General features: G+C 41.3%; 1 protein-coding gene across 5 annotated transcripts in view; it reads right to left on the bottom strand.

Annotated features, from left to right (window-relative positions):
* The window catches only part of Marchf8 (membrane associated ring-CH-type finger 8), a 141,602-nt gene that overhangs the window by 15,775 nt on the left and 106,215 nt on the right, over positions 1–19,612 (bottom strand). For all 5 annotated transcript variants that reach the window (XM_012948666.2, XM_045137182.1, XM_045137180.1 and 2 more), the window contains one exon: positions 14,627–14,677. In XM_012948666.2, the coding sequence (XP_012804120.2) occupies positions 14,627–14,677 (51 nt within the window). The remainder of the gene's footprint in view (positions 1–14,626; positions 14,678–19,612) is intronic.

Here is a 19,612-nt window from a genome sequence, read left to right as displayed (position 1 = left end):
TATGAAAATCTGAAAGAAATGGATGATTTCCTTGATTTATATGACCTACCTAAATTAAATCAAAATGAGATTAATCACTTAAATAGACCTATAACAAACATGGAGATCCGAACAGTTATCAATAATCTCCCAACTAAAAAAAGCCCAGGCCCAGATGGATTCACTGCTGAATTTTACCAGACCTTTCAGGAAGAGCTAACACCATTGCTTCTTAAGCTTTTCCAGGAAATAGAAAAAGAAGGAATTCTACCAAACTCCTTCTATGAGGCCAGCATCACCCTGATACCAAAACCAGGCAAAGATAGAACAAAAAAAGAAAATTACAGACCAATCTCCCTCATGAACATAGATGCAAAAATTCTCAACAAAATATTGGCAAACAGAATACAAGAATATATCAAAAAGATCATTCACCCTGACCAAGTAGGCTTTACCCCAGAGATGCAGGGATGGTTCAACATACGCAAATCTATAAATGTAATACGTTATATAAATGGGTTGAAGGACAAAAATCACATGATCATCTCATTGGATGCAGAGAAAGCATTTGACAAAATCCAACATCCCTTCATGATAAAAAGTCCTACAGAGACTGGGAATAGAAGGAACATATCTCAATATAATAAAAACTATCTATGACAAACCTACAGCCAACATATTACTAAATGGGGAAAAACTGGAAACTTTTCCACTAAAATCAGGAACAAGACAAGGGTGTCCACTGTCCCCACTTTTATATAGTTTTATATAGTTTTTATATAGTTTTGGAAGTCTTAGCCATAGCCATAAGGCAAGAGACACACATAAAAGGGATACAAATTGGAAAGGAAGAGATCAAGTTATCATTATTTGCAGATGACATGGTTCTATACATAAAGGACCCTAAAGACTCTACTAGCAAACTGTTAGAGCTGATCAAAACCTACAGCCATGTAGCAGGATACAAAATAAATACACAGAAATCAGTAGCCTTTATATATGCTAACAACAAACACACAGAGGATGAAATCAGAGAACCACTCCCATTCACAATTGCATCAAAAAAAAAATAAAATAAAATAAAGTACCTTGGAATAAACCTAACGAAGGAAGTAAAGAATCTCTACAATGAGAACTTTAAAACACTCAAGCGAGAAATTGCAGAAGACACTAGAAAGTGGAGAAACATCCCTTGTCCCTGGATTGGAAGAATCAATATTGTGAAAATGGCAATCTTACCTAAAGCAATCTACACCTTTAATGCAATCCCTATCAAAATTCCAAAGGCATTCTTCATGGAAATAGAAAAAAAACAATCCAAAAATTCATTTGGAATCACAAAAAACCTCGAATATCTAAAATAATACTGAACAACAAAAATAAGGCTGGTGGTATCATCATACCTGATTTTAACCTATACTACAGAGCCATAGTAACAAAAACAGCGTGGTACTGGCACAAAAACAGACATGTAGATCAGTGGAACAGAATAGAGGACCCAGATGTAAGCCCAAGTAGCTAGCTATAGCCACCTGATATTCGATAAAAATGCCAAAAATACTCATTGGAGAAAAGACAGCCTCTTCAGCAAATGATGTTGGGAAAACTGGATATATATCTGCAGAAGGAAGAAAAGAGATACTTCTCTCTCGCCATGCACAAGAATTAAGTCCAAATGGATTAAAGACCTTAACATCAGACCTGAAACTTTGAAAGTACTAGAGGAAAAAGTAGGGGAAACCCTCCAACATATTGGTCTTGGCAAAGACTTTCTGAATACAACCCCAATTTCTCAGGCAATAAAACCACAGATTAATCACTGGGACCTCATGAAATTATAAAGATTTTTCACTGCAAAGGACACAGTGAAAAAAGCAAAGAGGCAACCTACAGCATGGGAAAAATTCTTCACCAGCTATATATCTGATAGAGGATTAATATCTAGGATATGCAAAGAATTCAAAAAGTTAAATAATAAGGAATCAAACAAGCCAATCAAAAAATGACCTTTGGAGCTAAATAGAGCATTCTCAAAGGAAGAAATATGAATGGCATATAAGCATCTAAAAAAATGTTCTACGTCACTAGTCATCAGGGAAATGCAGATTAAAACTACATTGAGATTCCATCTCACTCCTGTCAGGTTGGCCACCATCATGAAAACAAATGATCATAAATGTTGGCGGGGATGTGGAAAAACAGGAACCCTTCTGCACTGCTGGTGGGAATGCAATCTGGTCCAGCCATTGTGGAAATCAGTGTGGAGGTTCCTAAAACAGCTGAAGATTGATCTACCATATGACCTGGCTATAGCACTCCTAGGCGTATATCTGAAGGACTCATCTCATTTCCTTAGAAGTACGTGCTCAACCATGTTTATTGCTGCTCAATTTATAATAGCTGGGAAATAGAACCAGCCTAGATGTCCCTCAACTGATGAGTGGATAATGAAGTTGTGGCACATTTATACAATGGAGTTCTACTCAGTGGTAAAGAAAACTGAAGTTATGAAATTTGCAGAAAAATGGATGGATCTGGAAAGGATTATACTAAGTGAGGTAACACAGGCCCAGAAAGCCAAGCACCACATGTTCTCTCTCATATGTGGATCCTAGCTACAGATGATTGGGCTTCTGCGTGAGAAGGAAAATACTTAGTAGCAGAGGCCAGTAAGTTAAAAAGGAGATATAAAGGGAAGAGAAAGAAAGGGAGGACGGTACTTAATAGGTTGATATTGTATATATGCAAGTACAATGGTTGAGATGGGGAGGTAATATGATGGAGAATGGAATTTCAAAGGGGAAAGTGGGGGGAGGGAGGGAATTACCATGGGATTTTTTTTATAATCATGTAAAATGTTAATAAAAATTAAAAATAAGGGCTGGAGAGATGGCTTAGTGGTTAAGCGCTTGCCTGTGAAGCCTAAGGACCCCGGTTCGAGGCTCGGTTCCCCAGGTCCCACGTTAGCCAGATGCACAAGGGGGCGCACGCATCTGGAGTTCGTTTGCAGAGGCTGGAAGCCCTGGCGCACCCATTCTCTCTCTCTCCCTCTATCTGTCTTTCTCTCTGTGTCTGTCGCTCTCAAATAAATAAATAAATAAAATTTAAAAAAAATTAAAAATAAAATAAAAAAAATAAATAAAAATGGAAGAGCCAAAGGACGGGAGGAATGCTTGGCATGTTGTCTTACAAACACAAAATCGTGGTTGCATTTATGATCTCACAGTGGCTGTCACTACCTACAGATGAACTACATAATATGACAACAAAAGAAAAATTATATCAAAATAGGAGAGTGACTAGTTGGACAGAAGAAGGGGTTCAGTAGAGGGAGATCTGATCTTAATTATTTCTTTCTGTCTGGAACTCTTAGGATTGGATTGTTCTTGTTTTTCCAATACCTTTAGGTGGCTGGTTAGGTTATTAATTTGAGATCTCTCGGTCTTTGTTATGATCTGTTTTGACAGCTCCCAGGATGAAAGAGTTCCCTCTGCATCTACCACCTAAGTGAGATTGCCCTGGTGTCAATACAAGCTCAATGACTTAAAACTATACAAATCAGCCAGGTGGGCATGGTGGTACATGCCCATAATCCTAACACTCAGTAGACAGAAGCAGGAACAGTGTTTCAAGATCAAGGCAAGCCTAGTCAACACAGTGAGTTATGGGTTGGCCAGGGCTTTATATCAATATCCGATCTCAAAAGAAGATAGAAAGAGTGGGGGAATGAAGGGAGAAGAGGAAGGAGGGATGGAAAAGAAAGTAAAAGAAAGAAATCAAAGACTCTTTCATCACAGTTCCCATGGATCAGTAGTTGGGTCCAGTGTGATGGGATTCTCTTCTCTGGAGAGTCTAGGAACAGTGTTTCCACACTCACTCAGGATGTTAGTAGAACACACTTCCTTATAGCTTTGAGACTAAGAACCCTCTGTGCTTGCTGACTACCAATCAGTGAGCCTCATGCATGCCCTATTGCATGATCCCTATCCCCTGGCCCACTTATGCTACCAGTCTCTCCAACTTCCTTTTCTGCACTAGCCATATGACTGTATGTGGTTTTAAGTAGTCAAGGGCTTCCACTGGGGTCACACTGCATACAATGCAAAATAACCTCCCCATTCTAGAGCCAACCATGTGTGATAGGACAAAGTACGGCGCAGAGAGTAGCACCTCATGGCTTTCACAGGTTCCAGGCAACAGGGTTTAATTTGAGAAATTATGCGTATCAGGGTTGGAGAGACGGCTCCGTAGTTAAGTGTGCTTTCTGTGCAAGCATGAGGGCCTGAAGGTGCCTGAGACTGCCCACATTTGAATCTCGAGAACCCACATAAACAACTGGCCACAGCCATGCACACCTATAACCCCAATTGTACAGGGGAGCCAAGACCTGGGAATCAGTGGAGCTCATGGAAAGGAAAAAAAAAAAAAAAAAGGCAAGCTCTACAATCAGCAAAAGACTCTGACTCAAAGAGTGATGGAAAGTGGAGTGGAGCACACAATATTCTATTCTGGCCATTGCAGGCAAGTGCACCCGGAATCAGGTGAGCACATGAACACTGCAGGGCACAGACCCATGCATACACCCCCATATATATACACACCACATTATGTACACATATATAAGCAAAAATAGACTATCTCTTAACTCATGCTTCCTTCTCATTGTCACTAACAGTTGCTGCCCTCCCACTCCAGACTGAAAGACAGTGACCTGCTCCTGACTGCCAGCTCAGCAGACCTGACTTCACAGAAGAGTCTCGCTGGGTGTTTAGAAACTCCATGCACAGACTGAGACTATGTTCCAGCAGACCTGCACAGAAATTACTCTGTCCAAACCAGGGCTTTACTGCTGGACTCCAGTGTCTATAAATAAATACCCAGCTGATTCAACTTCAAAAATGACCTATAATTAAAGGAGAAGAGACCATTCTGTAGCTGCTGGCTCTTGCTGAAAAGCCTTCACAGTAGCAATTAATGAGATTCGTTACTAAAGTAAGTACAACTGCACTCTGCACAAAGGCCTAATCAGGACAAAGCAAAGATGTGGCCATCCACCCCCAGGAAGAGAGATCTCAACACACACCAACCCTATACCCCTTTCCTTGGACTTCTAGCCTCCAGAATTATACAATATTAGGAAAAAGAAGCATATTAGATAGTTAAAGAAGGGATTTTTAACATTAGCAGCTTGGGCTTTTGCTTTTGCCTTCAGAATATAATGGTTCAAGTAGAGGCAAGGGTTGAACAGTGAAGTTGGAAACACTGGGAAAGAACAGGGGGCTCACAGCCAATGGAGAGTGAAGGTGACCAGATAAGAGAAGGACAATCTTGGGCTTTACCGCCTAGACCCTGTAGGTCCCTCCCTTGTTTAACCATGACAGCTGAAAGACTTTTTCACAACTTCTTCCTTCTTCCAAGTAGATATGGAAAGGTTACTTAATCCATGCCACCCTATTAAATTCATTTTTACTTTTCCACCACTCTTTGCTTCTTGTTCTAACATGGTGGCAGGAACACCAGCAACAATTCTGGGCCACGAGAAAACCTCGAGGATAGTAGCCAAGGCTACCAATGCTACAGTTCAAATCTAAGAAGCTGGACCTCTCACCCTATGAGGTCACCTTCAGCTTCTTTCATCTGAAAGAGAAAAACTACTACAGATTGTTATGGTGTTGTTCAATACCAGCTGCAGTAGTTTGAAAGTATGTCCTGCTGTAGTCTCAGGAGTCTTATTGAAGTCTGTAACTTGGACTTAAAGCTGCCTGGCTGGCAGAGGTATGTTTGGGGGTGGATCTGGTTCTCACCTGAAAGGTATGCAGAGTAGTCTGAGCTCTTTCTGGGTCCCTGCTATTTGCTGCTGGGTTTGCTGCTTTTGGAGTGTGCTGGCTGGTGGTGCTTTCTCTCTGTTTGGATTTGTGAAAAGGGGCCAGTCTCTTTTGCCATTATGGAACTTTCCCTGGATCTGCAAGCCTGAAGTAAATGCTGTTCCTCCCATAAACTGTGTCTGATTGGAAATTTGCCCCAGCAATGTGGAGCTGACTACAACAGAAGCTGGTACCAAGAAGTGGGCTCATTTTTTAGCTGAATCTAACCATGTGGATTTTGGTCTTTTGTTATTTTTGAGTTGGAGGAATGGGACACAACTTGGTACTTGCAACTGAAGATACTTTCCAGAGTGGTAATCCATGTTTTATGGACTATTCTGGTGAGAGTTCGAAAATGCTAAGTGAAGAGAGAGGAGGCTCTGCTTGTGAACTTTCAAAGGGGAAGGAAAGACTGCAGAGAACTTTGTTGGAACTGGGCTACTGGCATAAAGGCTGGCTACATTCTACTGCCCATTCCTAGAGTGTTTGATCTAGGTATAATTTGAAATAAAGGGACTTATGTGCTTGGTGGAAGAAACATAAATGAAAGACATAAAACTTAAAGTTGAAAAAATTCAAACAAGTTCAAAACTCCTGGCACAGAGGCTGGTTTTAGGTTCCTGAAGTTGCTATTATTAAGGATGGCCGACTACTTACTGAGACAATGGAGAGGTATCTAATGTGACTCCACGTAGGAAAGACTGAAGGACGAGGAACCTCAACACTTTTCAAAGGACATGACTTGAAGGTGTTAACCTGTTCTTCATGGTCATGATTTATTCCTCTCTGCAGGAGCATATGGCTGTAAGGCTGCACACTAGGATTGTCTTTGAAAGCATGAAAAATGCACGGAAGGGGTCATGAAGTGCACATGTTTCCAGGAGCCACTACTGAGCTGCAACAAGTGAAACAAGGTGTGCTATCCCTGGTAGTAAGGCCAATGAGGATGTTGTAAGAGGGACCACGGTTTGCAATCAAGACCTGAAGATGTTTTTGATATACCAGGACTGTACAGGGGTTACCACGGAGCACTGTTGTCTTTGGATAGAAGTTTTCCATGGCTACTTAACCCAGCAGGAGGGACGAAAATGGGAAAATCCAGAGACTGTCACCACTGCTTATGGATGTCGGGCTTGAATTACTGATGTTTGATGTTTACCTAATGGTTACTGATTTACGTTGGTCCACCCTCTCCTTGTTATGTCTTTTCACAATGGAAATGTTTACTTTGTGCCATTATATGTTACAAGTATGTAACTTGTTTTTATTTTAAAGGACTTACAGTTAAGAGACAGTCTTGAATCTCAGATGACACTTGGGACTTTGGAATAATCTTAAAAGTTGTCAAAAATGATGGGAGTTTTTTGAATTCAGGCTGAATGCAATTTGTAGTGTGAGGTGGTCATAAGTCTACAGGAGGCCAGGGGTGGAATATTAGTTTGAATGTATGTTCCCCACAGACTTAGATTAAGCTTGTAACTGGGATCTACAGCCACTTAGCTGGAGGAGGTGTCACTGGGGGCAGATCTGTATTCTAGCCCAAAGGGCCCCTGCTGCTTGCTGCCCGTTTGTGCTTGTTGCTTTTGGTGTGTGCTGGCTGGTGATGGTTTCTCTCTCCTTGGATATATGGAGGCAGCTTCTTCTGCCACTGACAGAACTTCCCCCTGGATTCCTAAGCCTGAAATAAATCCCTTTCCTCCCACAAACTGTGTCTGCTTGGAAGTTCATCCCAGCAAAGTGGGGATGACTAAAACAGGCCGTAAAAGAGGTGCAACCTGTAGAATCACTGTGTGGGTCTGCCCAGAGGCATGTGCCTGCAGCAGTGCATGTGGCCGTTCTGCACCGCCTCTGATTCTGTGTGATTCTTGCAACCAGAGGCTTGTTGACCTGATTTTTCAATGATTAAACTCTGTTTGCTGTTGTGCTCAATGGAGTGGCTCCAAGGCATGGTGAGGACTTTGGAGTCAAAAGCCTATGCTTCTGCCACCACTCAGAACTCCCTAGGAAAATTCCTAGCAGTGAAAATGTGCTGTTTTTAAAAAGTTAAATATTTAAAGAAAGTTGCAATAGTGAAAGGTCCTTTTGAATGATGAGTAACTCACAGATGCAGCCCTTTCACAAGGCCTGTTCCTGGTGAGTTTCTACTTTTATGTGTTTACAACTCTCGTTTATGGTGCCATGAAGTCATTTCTGTTCAGTAATTGTTGCTTTTATGCAATTTAATGAAGACATTATTTTTGCAAGATCTCAGCTGTGGAGAGTTTGGATAGTAGCCTAAGAAGATCCATTAGCTGCAGGCCTCTTGCCAATAGTGTTGTGCTATTCACACAACACCAGCTCCTTCTAAAAGGCCAGGAAAGAAAAGAACTCACTGTTAGTGCCACTTACTAGGCAGCGTTGAGTCATTTATAATGGAAGTCTTGTTGGCATTCAGTATTTTTTTCATTGCACATTCTCCTCCATGAGTCCTATATTATATAAGTGCCTTTTTTATAGTAAGTACTCAATAACTTTTACTTGAGACTACTTTAAGAAATATTAACAATTACTTATATTTACAACTTGTAGTTGTATTAGCTAGCATTGTGGTCAGCTCCATTTTGCTGAGATGAATTTCCAATCAGACACCGTTTATGGGAGGAACGGGGTTTATTTCAGGATTATAGATCTAGGGGAAGTTTCACAATGGTGGAAGAGACTGGTCCCCTTTCACAGATTCAAGCAGAGAGATTCCACCACTGGCCAGCACACACCAAAAGCAACAAAACCTGAAGCAAACAGCACAGACCTAACAGAACTTAAGACTACTCTGTATACCTTTAGACTGGAAATCAGATTGTCCCCAAACACACCACTTCCAACCAGGCAGCTAGAAATCCAAGTTATCATTTTTTTTTACAATTTTATTTATTTGAGACACAGAGAGACATATAGAAAGAGGGAGAGGGGGACGGAGGGGGGAGGGAGGAAGGGAGGGAGAGAATGGGTGTGCTAGGGCTTCCAGCTTCTGCAAATGAACTCCAGATGCATGCACCCCTTGTGCATCTGGCTAACATAGGTCCTGGGGAATCAAACCTGGGTCCTTTGCCTTTGCAGGCAAGTGCCTTAACTACTAAGTCATCTCTCTAGCCCCAAGTTATAAATTTTAATAAAACAGTTGAGTCTAAGGGAGGGAGACATACATTCAAACTATCATGTTCCACCCATGCCCCCAATAGACTCATGACCATCTAACAGTGCAAATTGCTGTCAGTCCAAATTCAAAGGTCACCATAGTCTTTACCAATGTCAAGATTATTCATTCAAAAGTCCCAATTTTCATTTGAGATTTAAAACTGTCTCTTACATGTTTATCCTATAAAACCAAACAAGTTACATATTTTCAATATATAGTAGCAAAGAGTCAACATTTCCACTGTTATAAGGTATAATGAGGAGAGATTGGATTAATCCAAAATCAATTAGGCAAACATCAAACATCTGTAGTTCAAGTCCAATATCCATAACCAGTGACTGAAAGTCTCTGGATTTTTCCAATTCTGTCCCTCCAGCTGGGCTGAGTAGCCAGGGAAAACTTCCATCCCAAGCCAACAGTGTTCCATGGCAGTCCTTGCACAGTCCTGGATACCCAACACATCGTCAAGTTTCCCATTGCAAACATGGTCAATCTTCAACTCCAAATACTGGCCTTTAAAACAGGGTATCCTGTTTCCTATGCCTCATTTCAGCAGAGGATCCTGGAAACATGTGCACTTTACAACGTCACTTCTACACAGCATTTGTCATGCTTCAAAACCAATACCAGGTGTGCAGGATACAGCCACGTTGTTAATCCATGGATGAAATAAATTGTGACATTGGGGAGCAGGTTCCTTCCTTACAAAAGTTTGCATTTTTAGGAGTCAGTCTTTCTTGAGTATTGGAATCACCTCAGGCATCCTTTCCATTGTTTCAATATACAGAAGTTGGTCCATCCTTAATGATGGTAATATCTCAACAATAGCAGCTTTAGCAACCAGTCACAGTGCTAGTAATTTTAAACTTGCTTGTATTTTTCCAGCCTAAAATCTTGCATTTCTCAGTTCTGTATCTCTCACCAAGCACAACAGTTTATACTTAAAATTTGACCTTGCTAAAACACTCTGGGCATGGGCAGAAGAATCCAGCTAGCCTTTATAACTGTAGTTCATTTAGAGTTTGTGTTCCTTTTTATTTCATCAAGTATTCTTACAATTATCCTTTTGAGTTTTTTGCAAATTCATGTTTGTTGGAATCTATCACCTTTTAGAAGGGCCATATTTCACTTGTTCATGTTTATTGTTTTCTGTACTAGGACTTGTACCTCTCAAGTCATTTCATTGGTTGTATTTTTCAAAATCAGCTGTTAGCTGAAGTATTTGCAATGTTCAAGCGGGATTACAGAAAGTAGAGTTGAAATGCATGGTTCAGTAGCTAAACCCTTAGTCCACAGGCTCAGGTTGCCAGGTTCAAGCCTCCACATTAAACTGCAGAAGCTACAACAACTTCTGGATAGGTTCACTATGCAAATATCATACTATTCAGAAAGAGTTATCCCTTTTAACTTCAGTAATCACTGGAGAATAAAAGCACAAAGTTAGTAAAGTATATAGTAAACTATTAATTACTAAATTGAGAAGTAGGCTGGATAAGGATAGAAAAATACAGGGATTAGGACTGGAGAGATGGCTTAGCGATTAAGGCGTTTGCCTGGAAAGCCAAAGGATCCCAGTTCGACTCTCCAGGACCCATGTAAGCCAGATACACAAAGGGGCACACACATTTGGAGTTCGTTTGTAGTACTTGTAGGCCCTGGCACATCCATTCTCTCCCTCTCTCCCTCCCTTTCTCTCTCTCTCTCCCTCTTTCTCTCTCTCAAATAAATAAATAAAGTTAAAAAATATTTTTTAAAAAAGAAAAGAAAAATACAGGAATTAGTATTAGACAAACTGTGAATAAAATAAAGAAGGAAAAAGTAGCTAGAAGGTAGAAGTTGGAATATGGTTAGGATCCATAGTTTTAAGATTATTAAAGCCATGGGAGGTTACAGTTAAGAAAGAAAAAGAGCTGGGCATGGTGGCACACACCTTTAATCCCAGCACTCAGGAGGCAGAGGTAGGAGGATTGTTGTGAGTTCAAGGCCACCCTGAGACTCCATAGTGAATTCCAGGTCAGCCTGGGCTAGAGTGAGACCCTACCTCGAAAAACAAAAAAAAAAAAAAAAAAAAAGAAGAAGAAGAAGAAGGAGGAAAAAGAAGCTGGGCATAGTGCCATATGCCCTTAATCCCAGCACTAGGAAGGCAGAAGTAAGAAGATTGCCATCAGTTCAAGGCCACCCTGAGAGTACATACTGAATTCCAGGTCAGTCTGGGCTAGAGTAAGAGTGAGACCCTACCTCAACCAACAACAAAAAAAAAAAAAAAGAAGAAGAAGGAGGAGGAGGAGGAGGAGGAAGAAGAGGAAGAAAAATAAAGGAATAGGGAAATAAGAGGAGGGAAATGAGGGAGGAATGAGAGGGAAAGTGCTCTGGTTGTATATAGGAAGCTAAGTAGAACACATAACAAAATGGGTTCAGAAACACACAAATAATCATAAAACCTGAGCAAGATCATTAAGACATATTTATTCAGGATCAGGAGATGGCTCAGTGGGTAAGGCGTTGCTATTCAAGTATGAGGACCTGAGTTCAGATCCCCAGAACCCACATAAAACCAGGTGCTGTGGCATATGTTTGTAATTCCAATGGTGAGTTGGGAGAGGGAGACAGGAAAGCTCACAGGCCAGCTAGCCTGACAGATATATCAGCAAACACTAACAGACTGTGTCAAATAAGATAAGCGGTTAGGACCGACATTTGAGGCTGTCCTCTGACCGCCACATGTGTGCTGTGGCATGTACATCTACACTCCAACACAAATGCACATGCACACACAAAGATTGTAAAAAGAGGTTTATGCAAGAGTGAAGATAAAAGAAATTTTAAAAAGCCAAGTAAAATAAAAGAAAAAAGTATTAACACATCTGTCAGTATTTCTCCCTTGGTGAGACGGAGTCGGAATCCCTGCCCTCTGTGCAGTGTCATGCAGCAAGCTGTGCTGGTGGGAAGGTTCGGTTTTGGAATCCAATTTAAACCTATAAGACCCAATTTGGGGTAGTCTGTGCCTAGATGAAGTCTAAACAAATTACTTTCAGATTTTCTGGCACAATGTACTGAGTTCAGCATTATAGTTCTCTTTTCCAGTGCCGTCACTTGCTGAAGCAGTGGCAGTGATAGGGTCCTCCAGGGGGTCCTGGAGGTCCTATTTCACCTTCCAGATGCACAGCCTCTTCTAATATACCTATCCAAGGTGTCTCGAGTCCTTGGTCATACCTATGTAGCTTGTCTTTCAGGTACCTGTAGAGGTGGCACTTAGAAGTTCTTGCTGGCAGTTCCAAGTTCCTGCTGACCTCAGTGAGAGCCACGAGGGAGACTCTGCTCTAGTCTCACGGCATTGGCATGTGTTTTTAATTCTAGTGCTGAGGAGGCAGAGATAGGAGGATGTCTGGGGCTCAATGGCCAGTGAGTCTAAGCTAACCTTGTGAAAAAGGCAGATGTCATTCCTACAGAGAGACCCCCAAGGTTGTCCTCTGGCACATGCACGCTCTCCCTCTCCCTCTCCCTCTCCCTCTCCCTCTCCCTCTCCCTCTCCCTCTCCCTCTCCCTCTCCCTCTCTCTCTCTCACACACACACAAAGAAAGGAAGAAAATGTCTCCTATAGGGTTGTACAATTTCTTGACTGAAAGATAAATCTACTGAGATGGGAAATTCCAATGAAAATATCTGCATCATTTTTAAATTAAAATGAAATATATCACCAGGTGTTGTGGCATACAGAAGTGGAAGCAGGAGAGTGACTACTTGGAGGACAGCCTGGAATACAAAGCGAGACCTTGCCTCAAAACAGAACAAGGATAAGGTCACTGCTTATCATGTAGCACCTAAGCAGTCCGAGGGAGCAGGGCAGATTTTGTTTCAGTCCTCCTGCTGGGATCTGTATTGTATTTGGCTACAGGACAAAGGCAAGGGGGAAAGGTCCACACCTGCGAGGACTCGGCATGGTCATCCCTGCACAGACAAGGAACAGGACAGAGCACATCTGTGTGGGAGACACTGCTACTTCCTAGGTCACAACAGCAGGTAACGTGCTTCTGATTAGCTACTTACAGGAGCACATGACAGCCTTCCGCAGAGGTGGCCCGAGACAGCTCTGGCCAGGGAGATGAAGCTTAAGTCAAGTACTGAGTGGGGCTACCAAACAGGAAAACTTCAGCCTCCCTGCCAGAAGAGGTCCCTTTCAGCAGACAGCCTGCCTTCACCCTTGATCATTCTACTTCTTGCCACGGCTATAGGCAAGGTGCTTCGAGACCCAGCTCCCATTATGAGACCATGTGGCAAACAGGCAGTTGAAAACATACCAGGGAAGGTGAAACAGAAAGAAAAGAGAGTAGGTGCCTGGCACCATCAGATACCTAGTCACTGGAACCCTATTTATATCACCCAAGGAGGCTTTATATTAACTTTCAGTCAAATGCATTCCTAATTTGTGTGACTCTGGTGACTTAAAGTTTCTTCTGCCTAAAAATGTATGGTGGTGTGTTTTGAATAGAAAATGTTCCCCATTGGCTCATGTGTTTGAACATTTGGGCCCCAGATAGTTGCTATTAGAAAATCTTTAGGAGGCAGAGCTTTGATGAGGGAGGGGGGCTCATGAGGTATTTTTGTCTGGCTCCACTTCCTGTTTGCTTACTTCTTGCTTCTGACTGAAATGTAATGGGTAAGACTGCCATGCCTCCCCTGCTGTGATGGACTGTTGAAGCATGAGCCAAAATAAACCCTTTCCTTCTTTGTATTCATAGTAACAAGTAGCATGGAAGAAACAGTTTCCCCGGTAAGTCACTTCTCCTAACATATACTTAAGATTGCCTCATTGGAGAAACACAACTGCCAAAGAACTGTGTCTTTAAAAGACAGAGAGAGTAGGGAGATTGCTCAGTGGTTAAGTGCACTACCTGCACAAGTATGAGTGCCCAGGGGACCTGAGACTGCCTAGGTTCAAGAAATCTCCAAAGCTTAGGTAAAGTATCTGGGCACACACCTGCAACCTCAGTCCTACAAGGGCGCAGAGACCCAAGAGTCTACAGAGCCCAGTAAACTCCAGAGACACTGAAACATAAGAGAGAGGGCCTGCAGAGATGGCTCAGCAATTAAGGTACCTGCCTGCAAAGCCTAATGACCTGGGGTTTGACACCCCAGTGCCCATGTAAAGCCAGATGCACAAAGTGGTGCATGCATCTGGAGTTTGCTTGCAGTGGCTTAGAGGCCCTGGTGCACCCATACACTCACCCTCCCCTTCCCCCGGTATCTTTCTGCTTACAAATAAATAAATAAAATATTTTTAAAAGGAGAGAGAAAAACAGAGACACAGACAGACAGAAAGACTCCAGCTCAAAAACAAGACTAAGCTGATGAGCAATGGAGCAGGATGCACGATGTTCCACTCTGGCCACCACAAGCAAGTGACTACTGCCACAGGTGAGCATATGGGGTGCCATGAATACACACACACACACACACACACACACACACACACACACACACACACCATATATACTACATTACATATGTATACATGCAATAATACGAATACAAGAGTATTAACACATGGAAAGTATAAGAACACAAAAATCCCCAGGCATTAAAATAACAAATTTCAGTGGCAATCTACCTTAGAAATGTTGCTTAAATGACTCATGGAGTGTCCCAAAGTCTTCTCATTCTGCAAAGAAAGTTGAAGACATGGTATTAAACTTTGATTAAAATGTGCAAAGAACAAAAAACTGATTACATTAGTCCTTCTAACAAATTATTCCTGAACTAAATACAAACTTCTATACACTAGATATGTGCACCCAGATACAAGACATTGGAAAACTGAACAAAAAAGGAAAAAAAAAAAGTTCCTGTCCCGGAGGAATTTGCTAGGAAAGGAACAATAATTTGGAATTGACTAAAAACAAAACAGTGACTAATGTCTTAAAACACATTCAAATGCACAGTTCAGGGGTGAGCTGTATTTTCCATTGTATGTAACAAAGTCCATGTTATAAAGAGCCACTTCTCACTTAGGACTTTTTAATTTTTTTTGTTGTTTATTTTTATTTATTTATTTGAGGGAGAAGGAGGCAGAGAGAGAGAGAATGGATGTATCAGGGCCTCTAGCCACTGCAAATGAACTCCAGATGCATGCACCACCTTGTGCATCTGGCTTATGTGGGTACTGGGGAATCGAGCTTTGAACTGGGGTTCTTAGGCTTCATAGGCAAGGGCTTAACTGCTAAGCCATCTCTCCAGCCCTCATTTGAAACTTTAAGAACTTCTTACTTGGTCTTTCTGCTTTTAGGCTAACCTCCTCAACACATAACAGTTAAGGACAAAATTGTTTTCCCTCCAACATATCCATGTATTGAAGGCTTAAACCCTTAGAAAATGACTGTGGCCCTATTTGGAGATGGGTATCTTTGAAGGGGAGACTAAATTATAAAGCGGTCATTAGAGAGGACCCAAATCCGGTATGGCCTATATATATATTTTTTAATTTTTATTAGCATTTTCCATGATTATAAAAAATATCCCATGGTAATTCCCTCCCTCCCCCCCCCCCACTTTCCCTTTTGTGGCCTATATTCTTTTAAAAAATATTTTATTGATTATTTATTTGCAAGGAAGAAGAGACAGAAAAGGGAATGTGAGTGATCTATATGGGCATGTCAGTACCTCTTGCCACTCCAAACAAACTCCAGACACATGTGCCACTTTGTGCATCTGGCTTTACTATGAATACTTGGGATTAGAACCCGGGCCATCAAGCTTTGTAAGCAAGTGCCTTTAACCACTGAGCAATCTCTTGAACCCAGGACAGGTATTCTTTTAAGAAGATATTATGGCACAATAAGGAAGCTAATTTTGTTGGTACCTTTGGCTGAGACTTTCAGACTCATGAGGATAAGGAAAAAAATTCTCATGTTTAAGCCACCCAGTCTGTAGTGCCTCATTGCAGTAGGCCAGCAGGAAAATACATGACATGCTTTTGTCTTTCTTAGAACTCAAATTAGGTTTTAAAGAAAACTACAAAAGAGAAAATCTTCAATCTTTATATTTTCTTTTAAATTCATACACAGTGCACTAACAATGGAGAAGGCTAAAATATTTAAATCCTGCTGTCATTCAAAAATACAAAGGAGATAGCAAGATAACTTAAAACCTTTTGTCATTCAAAAGTACAAAAGAGACAGCATATAATTTAAAAATGCCTTTGAGGAAGACTTTCCACTCCACCCACTGACCCCTGCATAAAGATAATTAGTCATGCAGTCTGGAGTGTGGCTTGTGGTACTCCATGCCAAAGGCCCTAGCTACCTCTGATCATCAGCACTGGGGCAGGCAGTGTGGAGAGCTAGTCTTCAAGAGAATCTGAATCTGAATCCCCTTCTCCTCAGCCACCAAGTGTTACATTTTGGTACTCTTGCCTTTAATGCTCAATATCCCTACAATGCCGATGGGGACATTTCCAGTTCTCTCTGTTGGTCTGTTAACCAGCACTTCTATTCTGAAAATGTCCTTTTCTTCTACTTTTCAGGAATGTGCTCAAGCAAATGGGCTTAATATATTATTCTTATTTTATAAATATAATTACAAATAGAAATACAGGTCACTTTAAGAGCCTAATACAGGGCTGGAGAGATTGCTCAGTGGTTAGCTTGCAAAGCCTAATGGCTTGAGTTTGATTCTCCAGTACAAATATAAAGCCAGATGCTGGAAGTAATGCATGCATCTGGAGTTTGCTTGCAGCAGCAAGAGGCCCTGGTGCACCCATTCTCTCTCATTCTCATTCTTTCTCTGCTTTCAAATAAATTTTTAAAAAATTTCTTAAGTATAATATAGACACTGCTATTATGCGTTTAGTCTTAATGGGAAGACTTCCTTCCTTTAAGACAAATTGTTACAATGGAAAATAATAAAATTATAAAGTATATTCAACGTGTTTGGAGGAGGGGATCAAAGAAGCTCAGGTTTGAATGAGATTTTTATTCAATCATGTTATTCATATATTCTCTTACTGTGAGAATGGAATGGATAAGCTCTGTCCAGACATCAGGGAAATCTACATGCATTCAAGCCTCACTAATGAGCCCAGAATGTATCATGAAGAAACAAAGATCACTGCTATAAATCCAAGATACAAGGTTAATCTGTTGATGATTTACCACCAGATTTTGCTAGCCCACCAAAGTAAAATTAAAATACTCTATCTTAGATTATTTGCACAAAAAGCCAATGTCACACTAACTGATTAACACCAAATGGAAATCTATAGAGAAGATGTGAAGTTCTAACAGAACCACATTCTTTTACTATTCCATAGAGAATGGACACAGGAGTAGGCAAGGCTTCACTCTTAAGCTGTAACAGGATTGATCTGAACTGAGAGGTCAAACTGCTCTTTACACAATGAACCTACGCAAATTTGATAATGCACATATTTGGGCTGCAAGGTCACTGAGAAATCCTGCTAGAGCTGGGCTGAACACCTCTTCTGTATAGACGAGTTGACAGAAAACTGGAAAAAGCTATGCTGCATACAATTCCATGGTAGAGAGAAATCACCAGTGGAGAGAAACAACAGAGAACACTTCAAGCCTAAAGTTGGGCTAGCCAGGCCAAATGAGCCAACAGGTACAATAGTGGCATGTCTGTTATGGGGGAAACCAACAGTTCTCTAATAGGATTGGAAGCCCACTCCATGGGAGGAAATACATGCCTGATACTGAAAACCTATGAGGGGGTAAGTCATGAACCCTAGGTGTGTTAACGCCTGCTGGTTTCTGGCTAAATGTATATACTATGCTCACTAAACTGCCCCGTAAGCACTTCTCTTAATGTTCATACCCATGTATTAATGCTATTTTCACTTTTTGTTAGAGAACCTTCTCTTTTCAGATGGCAGTTACCCCTAGGATGACTCAAAAGGTACCACAGTGCTGAGAAGAAGTGACAGGAGTGTTCAGCACTGAAACATCTCTATCACACCTTCCAAGGCTCAGGGTCCATTGCAGAAGAGGTGACAGAAAGAATGTAAGAGCCAAAGGAAGGGTAGGACTCCTTATAATGCAATCTTCCAGACACAAAATGGCCTGGATATCCATGACCTTTCAGTGTCTGGCACTACCTACACAAGACCAGTACAATAGGAGGAAATAATGACAAGATCAAAATAAAAGAGACTGATTGAGAGGGGGAGGAGATAAGACAGAGAATGGAGTTGTGAAGGAAAAGTGGGGGGAGGGAATTATCATGGTTTATTTTCTATAATTATGGAAATTATCAATAATAAAAAATATTTTAGGGCTGGAGAAATGGCTTAGCAGTTAAGGTGCTTAGCTGCAAAGCCTAAGGACCCATGTTCAGTGACTCCCCATATCCCACATAAACCAGATGCACAAGGTGACACATGTGTAAGTAAGCACATGCACACAAGGTGGTGCATGCATCTGGAGGTCAGGTGCAGTGGCTGGAGGCCCTGGTGTACCAATTTTCTGTCTCTTTCTCTCTCTTGTTCTCTCATTTAAAAAATGAAATTTAAGCCGGGCGTGGTGGCACACGCCTTTAATCCCAGCACTCGGGAGGCAGAGGTAGGAGGATCGCTGTGAGTTCAAGGCCACCCTGAGACTCTATAGTGAATTCCAGGTCAGCCTGGGCTAGAGTGAGACCTTACCTCAAAAAACCAAAAAAAAAAAAAAAAGAAATTTAGTTATTTGTGTGTGTGTGAGAGAGAGAGAGAGAGAAAAATGGGTGTACCAAGGTCTCTATCCACTGCAAATAAACTCCAGGTGCATGTGCCACCTTACACAACTGGCTTTACGTGGGTACTGGGGAATCAAACCTGTGTTCTTTGTCTTTGCCAGCAAGTACTGTAACTTCTAAGCCATCTCTCCAGCTGTCCCTCTGTATTATTTTGGCATTACACCATGTTGTTGTTTTTCTTCTTATAAACATGACCTTAAAAGGATTAAAAATTTTTGATGATGCACATCTTCATTCTGTTCCTTGTTCCACAATGAATACTGAACACTGAGGAAATTAAATACACATAACCATCTGCAGAATATGCTAGTACTGTAAAGCCTAACCCTACTATTTAGGACTACTTCTTCTCCACTAAACAGAATCTTAAGTTCTGGGCTGGAGGGGTGGCTTAGTGGTTAAGCGTTTGCCTGCAAAGCAAAAGGAAGTAGTAACCCATAATCCACAGTGAATAGATTAGTCAATGAAGCGGACATGCAAGTAAAAATTAGTAAAGTGGGCAACAAAATGCTATTTTAAATGTCTTCCAATTTTTTCAATGTTAGAGACATAATATAGCAAGAAATAAATTCACTAGCACCACAGAAAAAGTAAAAGGATCTGTAAAAATGTTTAATATTCCATATAAAAACCGGAAAACTGGAGACAGAGGGAGTAGAGGGACAGAGAACAGAGGAGAAGGCAGCTGGGAGCACACACAAACACACAGAAAAGCAAAGGGACTGGGGAGGGGGTCTCCTTGGATAAAGCACTTGCTGCACAGCCCTAAATACCTGAGTTAGGATCCGAGATTCCACATGAAGTTCTAGACCTATGCAGGCTTCTCAACCTCAGTGAGTCTAAGCAAGAA

Source organism: Jaculus jaculus, chromosome 18, assembly GCF_020740685.1.
Source record: "Jaculus jaculus isolate mJacJac1 chromosome 18, mJacJac1.mat.Y.cur, whole genome shotgun sequence".
NCBI classification, from domain to species: domain Eukaryota; kingdom Metazoa; phylum Chordata; class Mammalia; order Rodentia; family Dipodidae; genus Jaculus; species Jaculus jaculus.
Note: the sequence above shows the minus strand (reverse complement) of the source record. Positions and strands in the feature narration are given on the sequence as shown.